The 24,647-nt window shown below is 42.7% G+C and overlaps 1 protein-coding gene across 1 annotated transcript; it reads left to right on the top strand.

Moving 5' to 3' along the window:
• The first annotated feature begins 120 nt into the window (after positions 1 to 120).
• Positions 121 to 19,350, top strand: sdha (succinate dehydrogenase complex, subunit A, flavoprotein (Fp)). The gene is made up of 15 exons (XM_063185553.1): positions 121 to 200; positions 1,471 to 1,554; positions 1,832 to 1,993; positions 3,130 to 3,273; positions 4,507 to 4,671; positions 5,234 to 5,382; positions 7,956 to 8,080; positions 9,053 to 9,221; positions 10,703 to 10,898; positions 12,135 to 12,306; positions 12,933 to 13,051; positions 15,891 to 16,002; positions 17,009 to 17,139; positions 17,917 to 18,030; positions 18,623 to 19,350. The coding sequence occupies exons 1-15, from the start codon at positions 141 to 143 to the stop codon at positions 18,707 to 18,709; spliced, it is 1,989 nt and encodes a 662-aa protein (XP_063041623.1). The 5' UTR covers positions 121 to 140; the 3' UTR covers positions 18,710 to 19,350.
• The last annotated feature ends 5,297 nt before the right edge of the window (positions 19,351 to 24,647 follow it).

A 24,647-nucleotide genomic window follows, 5' to 3' on the forward strand; every position in this document is an offset into this window, starting at 1 on the left:
TATATTTATTCTACATGCGTCTCGGTCTAAATGTATGACCCCATACTTTTAAATGGAATCTTCCATGCTGACCAACGTCACCCTCAAAAACGTAGTCTAACGTAGTGACGTGCTCCTCAGTGTCTTTCGAAACAACCATCATGGCTTCGGTGTGCACAGCCTCCCGTGTCCTCGGGAAAAAGGTGTTGTCATCAAAAGCGGTAAGTCTTTTACAATCACCGAAGGGAACAGTGTGGTGTGTGAAATATTAAGGTGTTGTTAATGTAGACATCTTTAATTCGAGCAAGTATATTTTCTGAAACTGATGCTTTCCTGTTCCTTCCACAGTTCCCGGTTTTGTAACAGGCATGCCGAGGGTTAGATAATCACTCCTCAGACTAGCTAAGGAGTTAGCTTGAGACATCAGTGTTAAGCTTTGTCAATAAGGTCTGTTTTAATTATGCAGACAATTTGCCATTAACAGTATGACTTTGCCAGGAAATCAAAGCTGACGTGTTGGTTGACAGCAACCCACATTTATCACATAACTCATGATATGTGACAGTTAGCTCAAGGCTAGCCATGTAAACAATAAGCCAGTGAAGGTCAATGAAGGGAAGCTACGAGTCTTGGCTACACACGCTAGCTCAGCACAGCAGGTTAGCCTTTAAGAATCGCCGTCGGTAATTATGTCCGTAATTATGTGGTAGTAAGTATTCAGAACGGTCGTGTTTTAGATGATCGAGTGATAATAAAGACTGAACGCAATTTTATGGCATCCCTGTTGTAGGCTTAGCTGTCAAGTCAACGTTACACCATTCAAGTCTCAACCAGATAATGTCCTATTCAGTAGCCTACTATCCATACGTGGATTTGCAGCAGGAGTATATCTAGTATTTTTTTGAGTGTTGGCAGTGTAAAAGTTATGACCATCAGATGTTTGTGCAAGCGTCTTTGAGTCGCCCTTCACTTCGAAGTTGAAAAGTGAACACTGCTTGTTATGTAATAAGACCACTTCACGGGTAGATGTCAGGCATACATTACTGCTGCTGTCTTGTAACTAACCTACCGTGGTATGTTATGTCATTGCACTCTACAGTGCAGGCAGGTTGCTTATCTCACTACATTAATCAAGGGTTTCAAGGTTTTAATGTTTTTACTGAGTCAGTGTTGTCGTTTGAGTTTTGAAAATTTCACATGTATCACAACACTTATCACTAATGTCACTCATCATGGAAACAAACATGAATGTCTGCACACTTGCTCCCGTTTTGCTTTTTCCGTTTATTTTTTCTCTAAGACGTTCAACATCCAACTTTGTGGCATGACTGTCAGACCCTTTTGTCCTGCACCTGTGTTTTAGATGTGCGCACCTCTACCTTACTTGACTGCACTACGTAAAGTCACACTGCCATGTCAAATTATTTCATGAGGATATTTTGATGGGATGTAGAACATTTTATTTACTTACTGCGCTTTCCACTCTCTCAGCTTCCGGCAGTATGCCAGGGCAAATCAAGAAAGTTCCATTTCAACATCAATGGGCAAAGGGACACTGCTAAAGTTTCAGCAGGGGTAAGTTTCACATAGTCATACAACACTTGAACACTTGAACATTGTTGAATATCTATCACACATTGCTGTACATTTCAGGAAATATCTAGCAATACATGCTTTTAATAAATCAAGAATCGAGAGAATTAATGCATTTATAACGAATGCATTGAATACTTGTATTATTGTTTAATTGTCCTCTCCATGTTTAAAGTATTTCAAACCCATTTTAATGCTTCCACATTCACATTTGTTTGTATAATGCTCAGTGGTTGTCCACTTGTGTGTTTGTCTACAGATCTCCACACAGTACCCGGTGGTGGATCATGACTTTGACGCAGTGGTGGTGGGGGCAGGCGGAGCTGGTCTGCGCGCCGCCTTCGGCCTATCAGAGGCCGGCTTCAACACGGCCTGCATCACAAAGCTCTTCCCCACCAGGTCTCACACCGTGGCCGCACAGGTACGCTTGCAAAGCACTCGCCCTACTGCAAAATGTTCAAACTACTGTGTGTGCACAGAACAGGGGTGCATTTCTCAAAAGAGAAGTTGCTTACTACATTAGCTACTTTGTTGTTTTCAATGCATGTTACCATTGGCAACTTTCGAAGTTGATAGTTGATAGCCTGTTAGCAATTTCGGTAGTTGCCAATGGAAAAATGCATTGAAAACAACAAAGCAGCTAATGTATTAAGCGACTTTGGTTTCGAGAAATGCACCCCAGTGCAGGTGCTATAGTGGCTTGTGGATTCAGTATTAGTAGACTCTTTCATTAAACGTTAAAGGTGGACCACCGCACACTGCTTGGTTTCACCGATTTTAAATTCCCCATGAGCGAACAATGCGTTTTGCGTGTAGCGTTATCAGGTTCACTTAGGAATTCTACATTCACTCTTCTACTCTCATGGTTTACTTATTATGAGTAAGGTCATGCTTGTTAAGCTGTTATTTACTGTTGTTAACTGTATTTGAACTGTTTGTCATGAATGCATTTCCAACGTATTCTGCATAAGCATACTTTTTTGTTTTGTTTCATTTGTTGTTTTTGTCTACGTACATTTTCTATAATGTATGTATTTACTGTTTACTCTAAGAGGATTGATTCTCTGATGGTAGTGGTTGTGCTCTGATTGCACAAACACTTTTGAGTAGAATAATATGCCCATTCTGTGAGTACTACTACTACTATTACTGATACTTCTGAGTAGAACAACCTGCTCATTCTGTGAGTACTACTAATACTTGTGAGTAGAATAACAATCTCATTCTGTGTCCGCACAGTCTTGAGTTAATACTGACAAGTGTCTGTGGGATCCTTGGAAGACTGTATACTTACCAAAGTTCAAATCCAGACTAAAATCTCATCTGTTTCAGTTAGCCTTTTCTTTATGATTCCTTAACTCTGTTTTATTTTATCTTATTTATTTATTTATTTTATGTTTTTGTTTACAATCTGTTTCTGTCTTGCTTTATTTTGCTTCTCTCTGTACGGTGTCCTTGAGTGTTTTGAAAGGCGCTTTTAAATAAAATGCATTATTATTATTATTATTATTATTATTATTAACAAAGTCAACTTCATGTACTGCTTTGTTGTTCCAGGGAGGAATCAACGCTGCACTCGGGAACATGGAGGGTGATGATTGGAGGTGGCATTTTTATGACACTGTAAAGGGATCCGATTGGCTGGGTGACCAGGACGCCATCCACTACATGACGGAGCAGGCCCCGGCTGCTGTGGTAGAGGTGAGGGCACAGTTTCCAGCTTCAAACCCATTGTGGAGCAACATATACGCTGCATTCAGGCTCTTGAGATTTGAGCTATTTTATTAAAAATATGCGTATGTTAGAGCTGAATGAACACATTCTAGTGCAAAATGAAGGTTCTAGCTTTCAAATGCAACTTATTTTATGTTTTTTATGTGCTTCGTAGGGCTTAAGCTAAAATGGGTTAAATCAGTGTTTTTCAACACTGGGGTCGGGACCCCATTTGGGGTCGCCTGGAATTCAAATGGGGTCGCCTGAAATGTCTGGAAGTGTGTGAAAAGAAGAATACTGATAAATATTATATAGAAATATTCAACATTCTCTTTGAAACACCATTTAAAATCTTAGACTGCCATAAATATCTATAGGTTTAATGCCTGGCCTACAACTTAAGTAGTTCAGTCAAGTTTTCATTTTTGTTGTGGGTGTTTTGATATGTATGGGGTCCCCAGGCATTTGGGATGCCAAAATGGGGTCCCATGCCATGAAGGGTTGGGAGTCACTGTTTTAAACTTACGGATGTGCTGTTAGTGTGGTAGTGTACCGGTAATAGTCGTGCTGGAATGGCATGTTTTTGGGGGGGAGGGGGTGCTTTCAACTTCACTATAGCTTTGACTTAACTTGTAAAACTTGTTTACATTTTCACGCTTTGTTTTTCACATAGACACTGACTAATTCACACAAACACAGACACACAGAGAACCATACATGACATTTCCAGACCGTTTCCTGATCAATTTGAAGCTCTATATTTGAGCCGCCTATGTGCCGATTCTGCCTGTCAAGGGGTGCATTTCTCAAAACCAAAGTTGCTTACTACATTAGCTACTTTGTTGTTTTCAATGCATTTTCCCATTGGCAACTTTCGAAGTTGATAACAGGCTAACAACTTCTCTTTTGAGAAATGCACCCCTGGTCATTAGAATACAATCAGGACTTCAGACTTTGCCCCTTGACTAATTTATTGTGATCAAGGTTTTTTTTCCGTCACACTCACACCTATTGTGTTCTTCTGTGCAGCTGGAGAACTTTGCAATGCCCTTCAGCACCCACTGCCGCTATGCTTTCAAAATGTAGAAAGGGTGTTTTTATTGCATGTTTATCCCATAGTCAGTCATTATATTGCTTGAAAATGACCACGAGAACGTCAATACTGACACAATCATTTTCTGGTCAATTTATCGTACATTTTTTGGTCAATTTTTTTCGCAGCTGGAGAACTTTGGAATGCCCTTCAGCCGCACGGAGGACGGTAAGATCTACCAGCGTGCGTTTGGAGGCCAGAGTCTGAAGTTTGGCAAGGGAGGCCAGGCCCACAGATGCTGCTGCGTGGCCGACAGGACGGGCCACTCCCTCCTGCACACGTTATACGGACGGGTAAGATGATGATGACGCTCCCTTGGTGTATGTGTGTGTGTTCCAATGTGTGATGCTGTGTAGCTGACAGGACTAGCTCTAGCCCAGGCTTTCCCCCAGTGTTATAGTTAAGGCAGGCACCTTGACAACAAACGCCAACCAACTTGCCGACATTTTTGGCTGATTCATCTGAGATTGTACAAAGTAGCCTTTCCAATGATGATAGTCACACGTCTCTGATCAGATATGGCTAATCCCCGACCACCCACCTTGAATACATGTTCTGCGGGAAACACTGCTCTGGTCCATTATGTGGTTATATTTCAACACCTAACATCTATATAGCCAATGTTATCTATTTATGTCGCTGTTGCTAATGTTCATACTCAATGAGAATCAGAATTGCCACTGAAAAAGCAACAGCAAAATCAAAATGGGTCTTTCTTGATACAAAGAACGCTAGCTTAAGGCGTCAACTTTTGGCATCACGGTGTAGTTCCTCTAACTGGTGGCGTGTTTTCTTGGTCCATGGTCTGCGGTATTACGATGTGGTTCTAATTGGTGGTTTGTTTTCTCGGTCCAGTCTCTGCGGTACGACACCAGCTACTTTGTGGAGTACTTTGCCCTGGACCTGCTGATGGAGGATGGGGAGTGTAGAGGGGTGATCGCCCTGTGCATGGAGGACGGCTCCATCCACCGCTTCAGGTCCAAGAACACAGTCATCGCCACCGGGTAAGCAGACAGCCTTTACGACTTGTTTGGTTGGGCCAAGATGAAATGCTATGCTAACAGCGACTGTCTGTTTACATGTTACATGTTTTCTTGTTTTAGTATACATGCGTGTCATTTTTCTGTCTGCTGTGCTGTAGACTTCTAGAAGTTGCTTTGCTGCAGAATTCCTGAAGCATGCTAAGGTCCTCTTTGGTTTAGAAAACTATAATTAGGAATTAAAATGATCCAAGGTACTCTTAATCTTGTAAAATGAAACATAATTAATGAAATATTTTAATAGTCTAAAAATAAGCAGTCATCATATATACCATATATAAAATACAAATTATGAAACCAGAGGTGTAAAAATGTGATTTGTGTCTGAAGTCCTGTCTCACAGTGGTTCAATCTACTCCGCATATCAGTTTATTCCCATTGGCATGCCTGATTAACCCATTGATGCCCAAGGCACCTACAAAAAAGGGTGCTGAATGCCTGAGCCCTTTTTAAGAAAAGCTGCCCTCAGCCTATAAAAACCGAAATATCTCAGCGTTTAAATGCAACGTAGTGCATATTTTTATGTGTTTCAGAAGCTAAGACCCGCATCTTTCATTAGAATGTGTTCATTCATCTCAAACTAACAGAGTTTTAATAAAGTTGTCTCAAATCTCATGAACCTGAATGTTGCGTAATGCAGCTCTAGACGCCAGGGCCAATGTTGCGCAATGCAACATCAGGCATCAATGGGCTAACATGCAGAAGACATGTTAAACACGCTTTCTGATAAAAAGAGGATGGATGGCTGCATACGCTAGACTTGCTATTGCGGTGGCAGAAAGAATTGAAGTATTGATTTTATTTGACATCAATGCATGCACGCAAATGCACACTGTTGGCATTGCCATCAACGTCCACCAGATGGCGCATGATCTCATTCCTCCTGACTACCCTTCCGGAGCCGACTTTTAGTTCTCCATGGCTACAATTCCAGCCTTGCGTAACGGTAAAAACTGGCCAGGATACTTGCTAGCTGTACTTCTGACCCCTTTCTCAAATGACGTTTCCTAACACTAGGAGGTGTTATGGAGCTGTAATGATGTCGCAATATGCAGGAGGCCAAATTGTGAGTCATTTTGAAAGGTTATCTTCATACTGAAATTCTTCATAGTGAAATTGTGGATGCTGGTGTCTAGTTAACTTTTACTTTGTTGTTAAATAAGCCTGGCAAAACTTTTTTTTTAATTGTCACATAAATCTGTCTCTCACTGATCAATTTGCTGCATGTCACATCAATTCCTGTTCAGGGACTACAGATGAAAAATAGCCTTGTGGCTACAATCTGGCTCATCTTGTGCACTGTCCCCTGCCAAATAAACATTAAACTAAACTAAACTACTGGTATGTGGTGCTTCAGTATAAAAAGACAAATAATTACACATACCGGTAGTAATCAGGGGCGCACTTCTCGCTTACTTGGTTGCAATGCAATTTCCCATTGGCAACCCATGTAGTTGCTAACTGGTTAGCAATGGTGCTGTAGTTAAATAGGGTCCAGATGATCTCAGAAGACATCACTTTTACTACACTAACACAAGATGAGACAACTGGAGGCAGCCATGGCCTAATGGTTAGGGCGTTGGTATGATTTAGATCAGAGGGTTGCACGCTCAAATCCCACCCTTGCCTGAGCCTACTCCTAAATCCCTGGCCGAAGTGCCCTTGAGCCCTACATTGCTCTAGGGACTGTAACAAACCAATACCGTGCAAATATCTTCAAGTCGCAACAATCACACATGTAATACTTGGGTTGGCATGAAAAGGTTGGTGTCTCAGCAACATTGCTTACAGAATTTGGAGACTGTTGACCAAACTCTTCTACTGAACTGAATGCCTCATTACCTACGTTTTATTGTGTGCAGTGTCCATCGTTCAAGCACTGCGTTTTCCGCCATTGTTAGGGGAGCATCTTTCAGTGCACTGACTCAACCGAAATTTTCAGCGAGAGCGCCCTAGGCACTGAGTGCAGTGCTCGAAGTGCACAAGTGCGTAGATTGAGAGACGGGGCATGTTTGTATCCTTGCGTCTGCAGTGGTTATAACCTGTTCATCTATTAGCGCATTCAGGCCGACTGAGAACCATGCTGGAGCCCGTTTCCTCACCTAATCGCGAACTGTCCGTCGTGTTCACGCCACAGATATAACGTTCGCGAACCGGAAAGTTGGTTCGCAATGCGAACCACGAAATACTTGTTTTTTCTCTGTGAACCGTGACGACAACGTGGCCATCAGCAGGTTCATCCGGGTAACAGAGTCACGTGCGGAAAAAGTTTGGAGCCCGGTTTGAACACGGGCGGTTCGCAGATAAGCACTATAGTGCCGGACGTAACTGGTGAGGGCAACGACACCGGCTCCGTTCTGGTCGGCCTGAATCCCCTATATGTGTCTACAGTGGTTATAACCTGTTCCTCTATGTGTCTGCAGTGGTTATAACCTGTTCCTCTATGTGTCTGCAGTGGTTATAACCTGTTCCTCTATGTGTCTGCAGTGGTTATAAGTAACCTGTGTTTCTATGTCCATGTCTCCTTACGTCTGCAGCGGTTATGGTCGCGCCTACTTCAGCTGCACTTCCGCCCACACCAGCACTGGAGACGGCAACGCCATGGTAACGCGTGCAGGCCTGCCCTGCCAGGACCTGGAGTTCGTGCAGTTCCACCCCACAGGTGAGGGCATCATAGATCAGTGGTTCTCAACCTTAAAAAAAAAAAAAAAAAAAAAAACCTCCCCTTGACCTCATCCCCAATGCCCCCTTACCCTCACAATAAGGCTGCCAGTGAGAACCAGGTTGGAATAGCCAATGCCACTCTTAGTATTTAAAAATAAAATAGACTAATCCCCCCAATGGGTACTAAGCCTCTCCCCCACTCTGCTTCTCAACGCCCCCTGGGGGGCTGTGGCGCCCTTGATGAGAAACGATATCATAGATGGTACAATAATTTTAAATTCAAAGGTGGAAATGGTAGCAAAAACATATTTTCTTGTTCACTTAATATGTGGATTTTTCTTTTTAATATGCAGTATTTTTAATGGCAATTATGCTTGTCTCATTTATTGTCAGTTAAAAATAAGCCTCTGCTAAAACCATGTTAGAATAGATTGATGAATACAAGCACCCAGCTGCCATAGTGTTGTTAACACAGTATGGCATGACTACATACCCGTGCCTCACAGTCTCAACAGCCAGCATATGCCAGATGTAAGTCCTGTGTGTGCAATGCATGCGTGTCTGTCCGCTAAATATACTCTCACTCACGTGGACTAATATATGACACCAGTCGTTAACTTTAGCCAACCAGGGGCGGATCGAGCCATCTTGGGGCCCTAGGCGAAATTTAAACAATGGGCCCTAAAAAACCCATTATATAGACATAAAATTCTGTGTTTTGGTGCTGTGCATGTCCTTTGTCTCATATATATCTTTGATTACTTTACATAAGTAACATTACATTTTTTTGTGTGTTTACCGCGACTGGTACGTATGACAGTTGGGGCCCCTATGAAGGACAGATTTGGTCGGGGCCCCAGGCAGTTGCCTAGGTTTGCCTAATGGAAAGTCCACCTCTGTAGCCAACCCCTGCCGCATGCCTGACCTCACATGGCACTGCTCTCCCCTCTCTATATCACAACCCTTCCAGGTATCTATGGCGCCGGCTGTCTCATCACAGAGGGTTGCCGTGGCGAGGGCGGAATCCTCATCAACAGCGAGGGCGAGCGCTTTATGGAGCGTTACGCGCCCAACGCCAAGGACCTGGCCTCTCGAGATGTGGTGTCCCGATCCATGACCATCGAGATCCGTGAAGGAAGGTATGAAGGAAGCTGTCCCAGGGAGAAAGGGGGGGCAGAACTCCCCCGCAGGGAGCATTGCGGTGGGACAATGGGTGCATTCCAATATGCGACCTTGCGTCCTCCAATTGTGCTTGTGGCCTCACCCCACCTCCTGACTAGTTTCCCAGCTGTCACCCTAGCCACAACAACTTTTGGGGGACTGTTTTTCTTTCACTATCCCAATTGCAAATGAGAAAATGACATTAGAATTGAGCTTTTGCGAGATATTGAAATATAATGCTGTTGTCAGTGATGTCATCATGACATATTAATTCCTGGTACGAGGCCACAAGCGCAAGTGGAGGACGCAAGGTTGCATATTGGAACGTACACAGTACCATGCTCAGGGGACCTCAGTCATGCTAAGGAGGGTGGGGGAGAGCACTGGTTAATTACTCCCCCCACCAACCTGGTTGGTCGGTAGTCGAACCGTCAACCTTTGGGCTGCAAGTCTTGTGGAGTTTGAGGGCTCCAGGTTTGAATCCCATGCTATCTATGGCTGAAGTGCCCTTGAACAAGGTACCCCCAACCCCCCTCTGTTCCAGGGACTGCAACAAACACCCTGTACTTATTAACAAGGGGCAGCTAAGTTTAATGTTATGTTATGGTACCAGTGTTTTAGGAAAGGTGACTTGATTTACACTGGTCATACCATGATGGTCATGCTGGCGCATGTTTTCCTGGGAACATTGTGTTCAGTTTTTAGGAGATGACGACGCAAACTCTTTGGTCATAATGTCAACATGGGGGTTTCAATGCCCCCATACACACACACACACACACACAGACACAAACTTAAACCTTCACCTCCCCCCCTTCATATACAGCTGACACTTCTGGCATCTTTGGAAGACGACACCTCTTGCACGCAAGCGCACACACACGCACACACACTTGTATAAACAGACATACAGTACTGTACACAGACAGACCCATGTGCTCCTTACGTGAGGGGGCGGGCGGCTGTTATCTCACAGATAGGAAACGGCTTCTTCATGGCTGCATGGCATACCTCATGCCAGGCATGACCATGGTGGCACAGGCCACACGCAAACCTGGAAAGAAAGCCCACGGCCAGTAGTATAGTCTACTTTTTATGGTGGGTATACTGTATATTTGAGCATTGTTTGAAGTGGGTATACTGTATATATTTGAGTTATTCTAAATAATGGATCATATATATTTGTGCTATTCTAAATAATGGATCAATCAATTTTAGTGGGTATACTGAAATCCCTGAAATTTTGAGGTGGGTATACTGCCTATACCTGCGTTCTACGTAGACTATACCACTGCCCACGGCCATTTTCACAGAAAAATTTTAATTTTTTTTAAATGTTTTTTTTTTATGTAATTTCTTTCAGAAGTATTTTTCAACTTAATAATAACTAATAATAAGTCTTAGTACATGGCTGAAACCCTTTGTGTATTTTTCTGTCTCTCCCTCTCTTCCCCTATAGGGGTGTGGGTCCAGAAAAGGACCATGTGTACCTGCAGCTGCACCACCTGCCCCCGCAGCAGCTTGCGACGCGTCTGCCCGGCATCTCCGAGACCGCTATGATCTTTGCCGGCGTGGACGTCACCAAGGAGCCCATCCCCGTGCTGCCCACCGTCCACTACAACATGGGTGGCATCCCCACCAACTTCAAGGGACAGGTACTGTATATAACGCACACAGGACTATTGACCCAGTCGGCTCCTCTGGCCCGCCCAGAAAACTGCATTGTTTTCCCCTCCGAATGCTCCACATGTGGTCGTGCTGTGCCAATCGCAGCCCGTCATTAGGCATATTAATTAGCAAACGTGAGGGAAAACAAGCAATTTCATGGGTGGCCCCAGAGTTACCGACTGCATCAATGCTTAACTCGAGACTAGTGATGTCAACAATTAATCGAATGTAAATAGATTAAAGAATATGAATAGAATTTAATTTAAATTGAGCATTTTATCTCAATTTTATTTTTTTGATTTAACCTTAAATTAATTGATGAGGTAACAATTAATGAATTCATCAATAATATGCATCCCCTACTTGAGACGGTATAACATGAAACTGTAGCATGTATTCATGCTTTGGAGTTACACTACTGGAATGCAGTATGTATTGTGTTGTGCATCTGCTTATGCAAGCAAGGTTGCTTAGGTCAGGGTTTCCCAACCTTTTTTGTCTTGTGTACCCCCTAAGCATTTTCATTGTGCCACAAGTACCCCCCAGTCAGGTTCTATATGGCTTTCTCTATCCCAATGTAACTAAGCTCCATACATTTTTTTAAATTACATTTTTCCAAGTACCCCCTGCAGCGTGCTCGCATACCCTAGTGGTACACGCACCCCTGGTTGGGACTGGCTTAGGTGATCAATTAAGGTTATTTCACTGAGCTTCAAGGTCATCTGTCTCCAGGCTCTTGGCAGGAGCTCCCTTGTTGGAGACCTGGGAAAGATTCATGTTGACTTTGTACTCTTTTTACTCTGTTAATAAAGGGAGATTTTGGTGTGAAATAAAACTTGACACGTTCGAAGGCCATGCAGAGTTTTTACGTGTAGTGCACCTCTCACTAGACCATTTTGTTTTTACTCAGTCATGATTGTGTACTTTCCAGCTTGGATAAAGTAGTGTTTTACAGTGTATTGCAAAATTTGCAATACTAACTGAAAAAGAGAAGGATGTACAACAATTAAAAAAAAAAAAAAATTATGTCAGGACGCATCATCTCACTAGTAGCGATTCTAATTACCCCCACCTAGGAGGTCATGGGATCACCTGAGTTGCTTGTGTCTTCACACTTTTCTAGTTATGTTCGCAGAGGTCTCTACTTAGGAGAATTCCTCACGTGCGCCCCCAAACGCCTGCAGTGGCTCACCATCAGCTTTCATGTGTTTTCACTCCTCTAGGTGATCACCTACAAAGACGGCCAGGATCATGTGGTGCCCGGCCTGTACGCCTGCGGAGAGTCCGGCTGCGCATCCGTCCACGGCGCCAACCGTCTGGGTGCCAACTCCCTCTTGGATCTGGTGGTGTTTGGTCGCGCCTGCGCCCTCACCATTGCTGACATCTGCACTCCAGGTAATGGCCATCAGAACCCCCCCCTGTTGAAGAGAAGGGGTGAGCTCCCATTAAAATACGAACTGGGGAGTTTGAACAAGAGTGACGCGCGCAGGGCAGTGTGAAATAAGTAGAACACTGGCCGTGGTGGAAATGAAAGGCAGCAGAGCCTGATACTCTCCACAAACAGTTGTCTGATTAGATGCCATTGTGCATCAAATGAATGTTGTGCGCAAAGCCAGTATTTGTGGTCACTGATTGAGGATGCGTTAATAGTTGGTTTTGGCCATGTGGCTGTAACAAAGATGTAAACAAATCCGTTTTGGCTGTAACAATGGCAACGCGAATGATGCCATTGCTAGATCTTCCCACTCTGAAACCTGTTCTCCAAGAATATTGCTTATGGCTACCAAGGACGTCGGCTAGGCGAACGATAATCCAGTATATAATCGATTACCAGTCGTAATAATTTTACAACTAATCCAGGGACTGCATAGTTAAGGAAAAATTAATGCCACCTTTGCTGAATGGACGGACCCTTCTGCTACACTGTATGAGGATAATGAATTTGTTTTCTATTGTGCCTTCCAAAACATGAAAGGTTGCTTAACATTGACATGTAAGCGTGTGTGTGTTGGCGCATGTAGGTGAGAAGCTGCCACCACTGAAGGCCAATGCTGGAGAGGAGTCCGTAGCAAACCTGGACAAGATCAGATTCGCCAACGGAGATATCAGGACCTCGGAGATCAGGCTCAAGATGCAGAAGGTTTGTATTGTTTAGTCCCTTTAAGAAGGCAAGCTCTGTCTACTCCTTGACCTTGGTCCATTGGCTTTTAACCCATTGACGCCTAAAGCACCTGCAAAAAAGGGTGCTGAATGCCTGACCCCTTTTTAAGAAATCCTGCCCTCAGCCTATAAAAACTTAAATATCTCAGCTTCTGAAGCACATACAAATATGCACCAAGTTGCATTTAAACACCAAGACCCTTATCTTTCATTAGAATGTGTTCATTCATCTCAAAGGAACAGAGATTTTTAATAAAGTTGTCTCAAATCTCATGAGCCTGAATGTTGCGTAATGCAGCTCCAGGTGCCAGGGCCAATGTTGCGCAACGCAACATCAGGCATCAATGGGTTAATGCATGTTCTGCTTTCTGCAGCATACCACTGAGGGAATTGGACCAGTTACTGAAGGATAGTTGGCCGGGCTCTAAATTGTTATTTTTCATCACCATCCAAAATAGCATGTAGATGTTAAACACACTCCCTAATCGGTCAGTGGCTGGTAAGTATGGAATAGTGGCCGACGAGGTGTCCCGATATCAAGGGAAATAATGGACAAGGCGGAGCGTTCTAACTTCTAACAGCCCAACGGCGCAGCCGAAGAGCTGTTCGCTTCGCCAAGTCCATTTTCCCCTTGATATCGGGACACCTCGTCAACCGCTATTCCGCTTATCACCCGGTTACCAGCATTAAAGAATTAATTTATTAATATGTTGATCTAAGGCTTAGTGAGAAAGTAGATTAACCACTGTGCTTGTTACGTTGCTATGGGCACCTCTTCCTAATCTAGTGAGACGCGCCTCTATCAGAGGCATGTAAGGACGCGCGCAGAACGTTGGGGTGACTTGACAACAACATGCGATAGAATTGACGACTGGGTTTTTGACTTGACAACCAGATGCGATAGAATTGGTAATGGGGTCTTGACTAGACAACCAAATGCGATAGAATTAGTAACGGCACTTCGCCAGAAAGTTAGAAAAGAAGCAACTTTTTTTAGCAGGGTATTTTTTTCTCCTGTTGAGGTGTAAACGCCACATGTGGATAAAAATAAATCCTCCATTGTAACATTCGTTTCAGCCCCCTAAACAGGATATTTTTTTCTCCTGCTTTTTATACCTGGATTTTAAATATCTGCTACGTGGAAACAGAAGGCCAAAACCAATGCAACCAGGAGAAAAAAATATCCACATATAAAAATATCCAGCTACGTGGAAAAGGCACCTTAGACACCCACACGCCCGCATGATATCATAGGTGTCCTGCTCTCGGGGAATAAAGGACACCTGCTCAGCCAATCAGAAGACGTTCCGTCTGCTCACAGGGTGATAAGCGTTCTTTTCTACCAGCCAAACTGAATTTTCACCAGCGCTGGTCGTTGGTTCGGTTCTCAACACAAATGTACAGTGTACAACTTTCAATCTTTTGCTTGACTGTCCCCACATCAACAGCCACATCTGAAAGAGACCTAACCCCCTAAATAATCCTGTCCGTCATACTAGTGGCCAGATTAACCTTTCCCTGGATATCATCTCACTCGTCAGTGTCAGTGTTTGTACACGATGTCTAAAATAGGTCAATGCTGAAGACCAGTCAGATCTCGCGCACATCCAAATCCCCTTTTAGCCGGGTGTAGGGTCAAAGCATAAAGTTCATGTAGGGACAGGAAGAATCACAAACCGATGAGCTCTCTTCTAATCCTTTTTCATTTTAGTGTGGGCAGTCGTGGCCTAGTGATTAGAGAGTTGGTCTTTCAATCTAGGGCAGTGATTCTCAAAGTGTGGTCCTGGGTCCACAGGTGGTCCACAACAGAACTCAGGTGGTCCACGAGGGGATTTCTACTTTTCCAAGACAGGCTAGCAGTGGGCTATACTTGTAACATTATTACAAAACTTAACATATTTTTACCACAATAAGACAGGCTTGTAATGTGAGTAAAAAGTAAGTTATCTGCATTGAAATTGGCAGTGTCAATTTAGCACCCGTCAGCTGTCAATTAAGTTGACAGGTGGTCCCTGAACATCTTTTTGGGGGAAAAGTGGTCATTGGTCTGAAAAAGTTTGGGAACCACTGATCTAGGGGTTGCCGGTGGCAAGTCCCCCCTGACCTCTCCCTACATCTCCATCCATGGCTGAAGTGCCCTTGAGCAAGGCACCTAACCTCACATTGCTCCAGGGACTGTAACCAATACCCTGAAAATAATAGTTGTAAGTCGCTTTGAATAAAATAAAAGCGTCAGCTAAGTGTAATGTAATGTAGTGACATTTCGGGTCACCACGACCCTTCCTCAGATTCAGTCTGACCCGAAACGTCGCTAAAATAAAAAATGGATTCGAAGGGAGCTGGTCAGTGTGTGGTTCTTCAAATGCTCAAGACAAATTTCCAATCCATTACCAATCTCAACAGTCACATGACTCTATTCTATGCCTCTGGGAGGTGGTTATGCACTGCAGATAGATATCTATTTTAAGGGTGCTTTAATATGTCAAGCAGCAGTTACAGTACCTATTGGGTAGTTGTCTCTCTCCCATATATCCATACCACCACAGTAGCTGTCGCTGTCTCAGAAAAGAAACATGCCCGTAAAATAATCCATGAGATTACCAACTCGAGTTAACCCCAGTAGGTCACGACCTTTGACGGTGCATGCATGTGCCTAATGCTCTTGTTCGCAACCTCAATCTCTCTCTCTCTCTCTCTCTCTCTCTCTCTCTCTCTCTCTCTCTCTCTCTCTCTCTCTCTCTCTCTCTCTCTCTCTCTCTCTCTCTCTCTCTCTCTCTCTCTCTCTCTCCCTCTCTCCCTCGACCTTCACGTGTCCTCAGACCATGCAGACCCACGCCGCCGTGTTCCGCACCGGGGAGGTGCTGAAGGAGGGGTGCGAGAAGATGGACGAAATCTACCAGACTCTCAATCACATCAAGACCTTTGACAGAGGTTGGTTTTGCTGCTTGGCTGCACTAAATATGGTGATTGCATGTGAAATGGGTGTTGGTATTGGTAATATGCATCATTATTATTGGGGAAAAAATGTTATTATTAAATTATTTTAAGCAGGAAGGAGGAAGTGACCAAAAAGGCCCAAACAAAAAATATTGTTGTACATTGAATATTGTTGCATATCTCGTCAGACAATGTATGTGCTGAGTCAAGGGAGAATTTCTCTCTACACAGTATAAATAAATGAATAAAAAGAGTACTATTAAGTCATGCACTGTATATTGCTAATTTACTGTGGCATTGTTATCTCTGTAGTTTTATTTCAACACCTGTTTACAGCGGTGTACAGTCGTATCCACCACTGTGCAGTCCGGTTCTCGATTCTGATTGGCTGATAGCTGTGGTCAATTGACCGTCCTTTGATTGTGCCCTGCGACTTTATAGCAAATAAAATGTGAAGATATTAACCCTGAACAATTTGTCTACACCACTTTGTGACAAATATACCTGTAAAGTGAAAATATGAACCCTGGACAATTTGTCCCCAACATTTTCCAAACCAAACCTATGCCGTTGAACACAGAGACCACCTGTTATGTAGCAGTGTAGCAGTTTCATAGACTTGGTGGAGACGACCTATGTCTTGTTTTTCCGTCTTAAGTAGTGAGTGACCTGTCGTGGAGCAGTCATCATGACTATTTTAGCCGTTCGAATCAAAGAGAAGGGGGCACATCTTGCATCGAACTGTTTTCTTTATTTTTGTGCACAGACACGTTTCGCCTTGTGCACACTGAGGAAGGCACACGCCGAAACGCATCTGTGCACAAAAATAAAGAAAACGGTTTGATGCAAGGTGCGCCCCCTTCTCTTTGATTCTAAGTCTATTTCATTTGGGCCAGCACCCTCAAAATTAATCAAGAAACCTGAGTGAAGCCTGCTACCTGCCATACTCTATTTTAACCGTTCCCATGCCAACATCTCCTTGTCCTGTTCCTGTCCATAGGCATCGTGTGGAATACTGACCTGGTGGAGACGCTGGAGCTGCAGAACCTGATGGTGAACGCCGTGCAGACCATCGTGTCAGCAGAGGCCCGCAAGGAGAGCAGAGGGGCCCACGCCAGGGAGGACTTTAAGGTGAGATACTGTACACCCCTCGGGGTTCCCATGGTTACACCCCTCGGGGTTCCCATGGTTACACCCCTCGGGGTTCCCATGGTTACACCCCTCGGGGTTCCCATGGTTACACCCCTCGGGGTTCCCATGGTTACACCCCTCGGGTTTCCATGGTTACACCCCTCGGGGTTCCCATGGTCATACCACTCAGGGTTCCCATGGTTACACCACTCAGGGTTCCCATGGTTACGTTTCTCTCTCCCTATACAATGAAAGGATATAGACATACACAGGACTGTCATTTACAAACTGACATCAAAGTGCAAGACAGGACAAGTAACAGGGATGGATAATGTTGTAAATTCAATGAAAGCCATGGGATTTTTCAGTTTTTTTTTTATGTAACTACAGCCTTCTATTTGTCAGTTATGATTATTTCTGAATCAATGATACTGCATATTACAATATATGCATTGACAATATTTTGAATTATTGAAAAGTATTATTATGTAACACCATAAGGTGATTTGAAAGGGGTCACATTTCATGTTTATCCCTAAAAGAGTATACAAAATTCCACACATTCACGGTGCCGTGAAGTCATGGAAAATCAAAAGTGTGGTATGTGCCTGAATCCTGTGGTTACCTGTACAAGCAGCAACCAATTGAGATTTGAAAAAGAAAAAAATACAAATGTTGCCAATTGATACAATATCAAGATCAATGATCTACAAAGTAAGTGTTTCATGGGCTTGTAAGCTGATATCAACATGGCGTTTCTGTTCTGTTCCGGTGTAGGACCGTGTGGATGAGTTTGACTACTCCAAGCCTCTGCAGGGTCAGGAGAAGGTGCCCTACGAGAAGCACTGGAGGAAGCACACACTCTCCAACGTGGACATAGCCACTGGCAAGGTGAGCATGAGGATCACTCAAGTAATCTGTGTGTATGTGTCTGTCTGTCTGTCTGTCTGTCTGTCTGTCTGTATAAGAGCTCTGTGGAAGAAAAGTTGCGCATAATGGTAATGGAGTACAGTAGTAAAGTACTTTTATTAATCCCGATGGAAATAAAGGTATCTGTCAGCTTACATAAATGCACAAATACACAAGGAACTAATACATATTATTGTATATTGCAGTAAACGTATAGCGCACACACTTGAGTACAGCAATCAGCCTTACAGCAGCACACAGACACGCGCACACAGACACACACACACACGCACGCACACAGGCACACGCACGCAAGCACGCACGCACGCACAGACAGACAGACAGACAGACAGACAGACAGACAGACAGACAGACAGACAGACAGACAGACAGACAGACAGACAGACAGACAGACAGACAGACAGACAAAGTAAAAGTCCTGGTAGGGTAATGTGTTACACACACAATGACATCATGACCATCTTAAATGAGAATTTTTTTTTTTTTTTTTTAAACAAAAAAACATTTTAAAATGCAAACTCATATTTTTTTCTTTTTGCTTCCATTCCCTCAGGTGTCTCTGGAGTACAGACCTGTTATCGACGACACATTGAACATGGAGGACTGTGCTGCCATTCCCCCAGCCATCCGCTCCTACTAATCACACTCGCACACTCTCTCTCTCTCTCTCTCTCTATCTCTCTGTCTCTCCCTCTCCCTCTCTCTCTGTCTTGAACTTCTCAATTACCATCTCTTTGGTTTTTATTTTTTAAAGAAAAAGGAAGATCTCTGTTCTGCAGCAGCTACCATGGACTTGAATCTGCACGCTGTTCATTCAGCACAACACATAAGAATCGATTAAAGAAACTATTTAATCAACATACGACCTTCAGCCAATCAACAGTGTGGATTGTTTTGTGCTTACTGTATATCTATACTGAATTTTACTGTACCATGTTGCAGAAAAGAGTGATTAGTGACATCATAAATCGCCTTTGCTTATGTTCTTTGAAGCAAATAAATGAAATATTTAATATTTAAATATTGAGTAATTCTTTAGGTTAACGTTTTATGAGGCAACAAACTTCTGTATCAGCATGTTATGCAATGGGGAAGCGCTCCTCCAGGCTTATCACATTGTTTAACTCTATTGGTCTTAACTCTCGTGGCCTTCCATTTACAATGGTCTCACACACACTCAGTATGTTAAGTTCTTTATTATAAAAATTGCATGTTGGATTGTTTTTGTAGGCTTTATTTAAGCTCAATAAAGATACTCTGTTGTCCTCTGTTTGAACAATATCTTGCCATCCAGCATTTGTTTGTAATGTAGACAAAGCTGCTCCATTGCTGTTCCAATATTTAACGCTTTATCACGTAAAGCAGGGGTTCCCAACCATTTCCAATTTGGGGCCCACTTCAAACTTTCACAAATGTTAGGGGCTCACATCTTACCAAGTGAACAATAAAACTCAAATAACTAGTCAAAAATAACACAAATCTTGTGATTTTAGAAAAAGATTTCAAGACTCACTCGGAGTACCTTCAGGGCACTGGCCAACAGTTTGAGAATCACTGTAGAGTTTAAACATTGGCCCACAATTGCTCCAAAACTAAAATTTGATTTTAGTTCCCAATACATTGCTGTCTGGAAGACAACTCGTATGAAGAGACAAGTGGTTCATGTAGTTTTTACTTTGGCATCGCTTTAAAACAAAGAACAGTCCCTCTAACAAACTTAAAGGGTTTATGAAACGAAAACAAACGGTCATTCCCATTAAAGCCTTGTTTTTTCTGATAGCATCGATGAAACTTTGAACCCAATCATCCTGGAGGAACTTGTGAAAATGGCAACTCAAAGTGTGAATTCTGTGAAATTTGGTGTGACTAATGAGCTGGGCTGTGACATCAAAGAGGAGAGTCCCTGGTTTGCTAGTATGGCGATCTGAGAAAACAACACACATTTGATGGACCCACATCTTATAAAGGAACCAAAATTCTGATACAAACATCAGCGTGTCGAAAAAACCACACATCCAACCTCATGAGAAAAAAAAAACAGCAGCACAAATCTATTTCAGAGGCACTGATACATCTGCAGAAAGTGACATGTCTGACAGGCGAAGTGACGGTTGTTGACATAGCCTGACAGTTCGTTTTGTTTATGGTTACGGTTGCTAAGGGCGCTTTGCCATGACCCAAAGATGACATGGCGTGTGTATTTGTTGACAAATGGGGGGCATTTTGATTCAATTGCGCGATATAGTGTGATTTAAATGCATGTAGGCTACATGCAAAAATATCATCAACTAGAGACAAAACGGAGGTATTAGGCTGTTGGAAAAATACCCTAGATAGCCTGAGTCCTCAGCATGTTTTTAGCGTTTATCATTATTATTATTTTTTGTGCTCAAAGTCACAGGCGTCGCGTGTCCCTCACCCTGACTCTGAGGACGAGGTGTGTCCAAACGTCAGCCACACGTGCACCACAATACTAAAAACAAACAATCAACGCTTCAAAGTAGGCCTACACTATGTGCATCTCCGTTTATTCGCTAAGCAGTAGACCAGTCTGTGAGTTGGCTGTCCTCGACCGAGAGCACCACGCTGATGCGCGGATATCCTCCCAAAACCAATTTATTGACCAGTTGAAAGGCAATCAACAAAAAGTGCATATTCCGAGAGCATTCGCATCGGTTTGGCATGTAATGTGCATTACCCTTTCCTGAAAACAACATACAAAGCAGATGGACAAGATAAAATGAGTAGCCTAAAGCCAAGCAGTGCACTCAACTGTCTTCGTGCCCAAGCAGTTACAGGGGGAGTTTCAGTCTGCACGCCGGCGATGTCAATTGTTGGAACTGCTTGAGGCAATAGCATTCTCTTCAGTCCAACCATGCCCGCGATCTCCACATTTGTGGTGAAGCTTGCTTCAAAACCACGCATTGGATCCACAGAGCCCTAGCTTGTTTTAGCCTTCTCCTTGTCGGCCACAGTTCCATCATTCTTCACAGAAGGGAACTTGTGCAAAGATATTCCTTCTGTCAAGTAGCCATTTTTGCAGCTGGCACCGTTCGGCCCTCCAGCAACACACTGCTTGACACTGCGCTTTGTTTTGGTACTAGCCGCCATTGATCTGAACAAGGTGGAATGAGGTGAACTTTCCCCTTCTATGTCACGCATATCATTTGCATAAAATTTGCATGTCACGAAAAAAAGTAAACATAGGGAACGTTTTAACATTACTTTTAGGACAAAATATCACCCAGACAATATCCCATTTTATTCACAAGGCTTAGAACTTTCAGAATCTGTCCTGGAAATGGTCAAATTCCTTTACTTTGTTTTCGTTTCATAAACCCTTTAACACAGTATTATAATGTATTAATGAACTAATACTCCACAAAACATTTCAGAAATGTTTGTAAATGAGTAATGACCAATTATGCAGCTGCACAGTGGAGTGGAGCACAGATAGGTTTGATGAGTGCCTTCCGGATAGCCTGATCAACCAGCCTAAATGGATTGGATGTCTAATTTACCAAATGCAGGCAAAACATGTTGCCGTCCAGCAGTTGGCGCTGGTTTTCCAGGCTACCTTCTGGACGCTTCTATATCATGGGGTTTCATCTCAGGACAGTGCCTGCTGTGTTCATACACTCACCGGCCACTTCATTAGGAACACCTCTCTAGTGCTGGGTTGGACCCGTTTTTGCCTTCAGAACTGCCTTAACTAGCCAGGCTGTGCCCTCTGAGAGACGCAACACTTTCAGCGTTTCAACTAGTCAGGTCAAGAGCAATGAAAGTACTTTCTGAGTTCCCGAAAATATGGGAACTCCTCCCACTTTATCAGTAAGCAAATGAATATAAGCAAACCAAGGGAGGCGGGTCAACTATGCTGTTTGGAAAATGTTAATTGTTATACTCTTGGTCAGACCAAGTCTCGAAGAGATTTGAACGTCGATGATAATCAGGCCTGCAATAATAACCCCAACTCCGGTGAAGTTGGGATGTTTGGTAAACAGAGAATAAAATCAAAATGCTATCATTTTCCAAACATTCAATACATTCCTTAGATGGAGAATAGTGAAAAGACAACATATCAAGTGTTAAAACCGAGAAAAAATATTGTTTTAGGGGACATTTCTAATTTGATAACTGCAACACGTCTCAAATAAGTTGGGACGGGGATCAGTGAAATGTTATAAACATCCAAATAAGATAAAACAACAAGGAAGAACATTTCAAAATGAATTGTACTGATGAACAATTTGAATGTCCAGGTATAAGACAATCACAAAGAGGCTGAGTCACTCAGAATTAAAGATGCAGAGGGAACAATTACCATAGTTATTACATAAAGTTTTGAATTCTCTTGATTTACTGTGATTGAGTGTATATAAGACCTATTTTTGTCATTAAAATCATTGTATAGGTTCATGACATCATGGAATATATATTGGCTGTAGTCTCACTCTAGCACTCCCAGAATTACAGCTAGTGAAAACTTGACCATATTAAGGACGCTTCATGTGTGCAAATGATAGAGGGGTTTAACATTCTCCTATCCACCCGAGCTCACTTGAAATAGACCCAGAAGACATGGGAAACTGTCCTTTGCTTACAGAAGTCAGCAGCAGTTGCAGAAGTAAATTCTTTTTGAAAATAATACAGTCTTGCACATCCTGTGTTACAGTGAAAATTGACCATGCAACTTGTGTGAGTGCTAACTTCAAAAGTCAGCCTCCATGATAGCATGGGGATGCAGTAGTAGACAGTAGTCTACATTGGTTAAGCTGTTCTAACTCACCTATAGAATTGAATACAGTACTGAATTAAATAAATGGGTTTTAAACAGCATGAAAAGCCACTTGTGCAATATAAATATATTTTGCCACATAGTAGGACAAATTGTATTCTCTACTATGTTTTAACAGTTAAACTCCAACATAAGGACCAGCAGGACATAAAATGGCAGACTTTTGGTCAAGACCTGTCACACTGTAAGCACTACAGAAAGGAAAACATTGCAAAACATGACAAGGAATACACCTACCATTTAAGCTGTTGAAATCATGTCCAAGATAGGAATCAACACTGTTTTTATATAAAAGCATCTCATCAGTTAATGCTATTAACTTTTAAGTGTTGTCTTTTGTTTTGTTTTTAGTCTTCCTTGACATTTGTTACCTTTTATTGTCCCCGTCCCAACTCTTTTGAGACACGTTGGATTTACATATTCATGAATATCCCCCAAAACAATAATTTTGGTCAGTTTTGATGGCTGATATGTTTTCCATATACCGTTCTCCAACTAAGGTCAGAACCAGACTTCTGAAAATGGCAGTATTTTGTTATTATTCGCAATTAACCTTGCGTCCCAACTTCTATGGAGTTGGGGTTTGTACTTGGGTAGGCAACAAAGATAAATTGGTACTAATTGGCCCAAATTGTGTTAGGAAAATATCCTTATGCCATTATATCTCCAGCCTGAAATGTTGATGTAAGGCAGGGTTGATTCATGTTTTCATGTGTTGACGCCAAATTCTGGCCATTCACCTGAGTGTTGCAGTATATATCAAGACTCATCAGACCAGGCAACATTTTTCCAATCTTCTAGTGTTGTTTAAGGTGCAAATTGTTGCCTCATTTCCCTGTTCTTAGCAGACAGGAGTGGCACCAAATGTGGTTTTCTGCTGCTGTAGCCCATTTACCTCAAGATTTGATGTGCTGTGTAATCAGAGATTCTCTTATGCACACCTCTGTAATGAGTGGTTATTTGACTTAACCCCTTAGCACAGAGCCTATCATAATCTAACTGTCACCAAAATTCTAATGGCTATGTCTTAATCTGTTACTTAAGGCTCTCGGTAATGTCCTAGCAATGTTGTTATGATGTAGTTGGTATTTTCAGCAAATAGTGAATAGGCCTGCCGGCAACCCCATCTACACTAGAGGCTACTGTTGCCCTTTAATCAGCTCAAACCAGTCTGGCCATTCTCCTCTGACTTCTGCCACCAACAAGGCATTTTTGCCCACAGAACCGCTGCTCACTGTATATTTTTTCTTTTTCGGACCATTCTTTGTAAACCCTAGAAATGGTTGTGTGTGTGAATATCCCAGTAAATCAGTATTTTCTGAAATACTCAGATCTTTCACTGTTCTTTCACTGTTATTATTTCTATTATAGTGTCTACATTCTTTCTTTATCTTATCTCTGTTACATGTTCAATGTTAAATGTTAAATGTTAAATGTTCATTTATACTGTATTCATTATCGTCCATTGTTACCAGTCCATCACTGTTACCTGTCCTGTCTTGCACTTTATGTCAGTCTGAAAAATGACAGGGTTTTTTTAAATGTCTTGTCTTGACATGGTATAGGGCGAAAACGTAATTTCATTTTTCATTGTATGTCTTGTGCATATGATGAAAGTGACAATAAAAGCTGACTTGACTTGACTTGATCAAGCCCTTCCGGCACCAACAGCCATGCCATGTTCAAAGTCATTTAAATAACCTTTCCTCCCCATTATGATGCTGCATCCGATCATCTCAACCATACATGCATAATTGCACGGAGTTGCCACCATGTGATT

The sequence above is a fragment of the Engraulis encrasicolus genome, chromosome 20 (genome assembly GCF_034702125.1).
Source record: "Engraulis encrasicolus isolate BLACKSEA-1 chromosome 20, IST_EnEncr_1.0, whole genome shotgun sequence".
Classification (NCBI taxonomy): domain Eukaryota; kingdom Metazoa; phylum Chordata; class Actinopteri; order Clupeiformes; family Engraulidae; genus Engraulis; species Engraulis encrasicolus.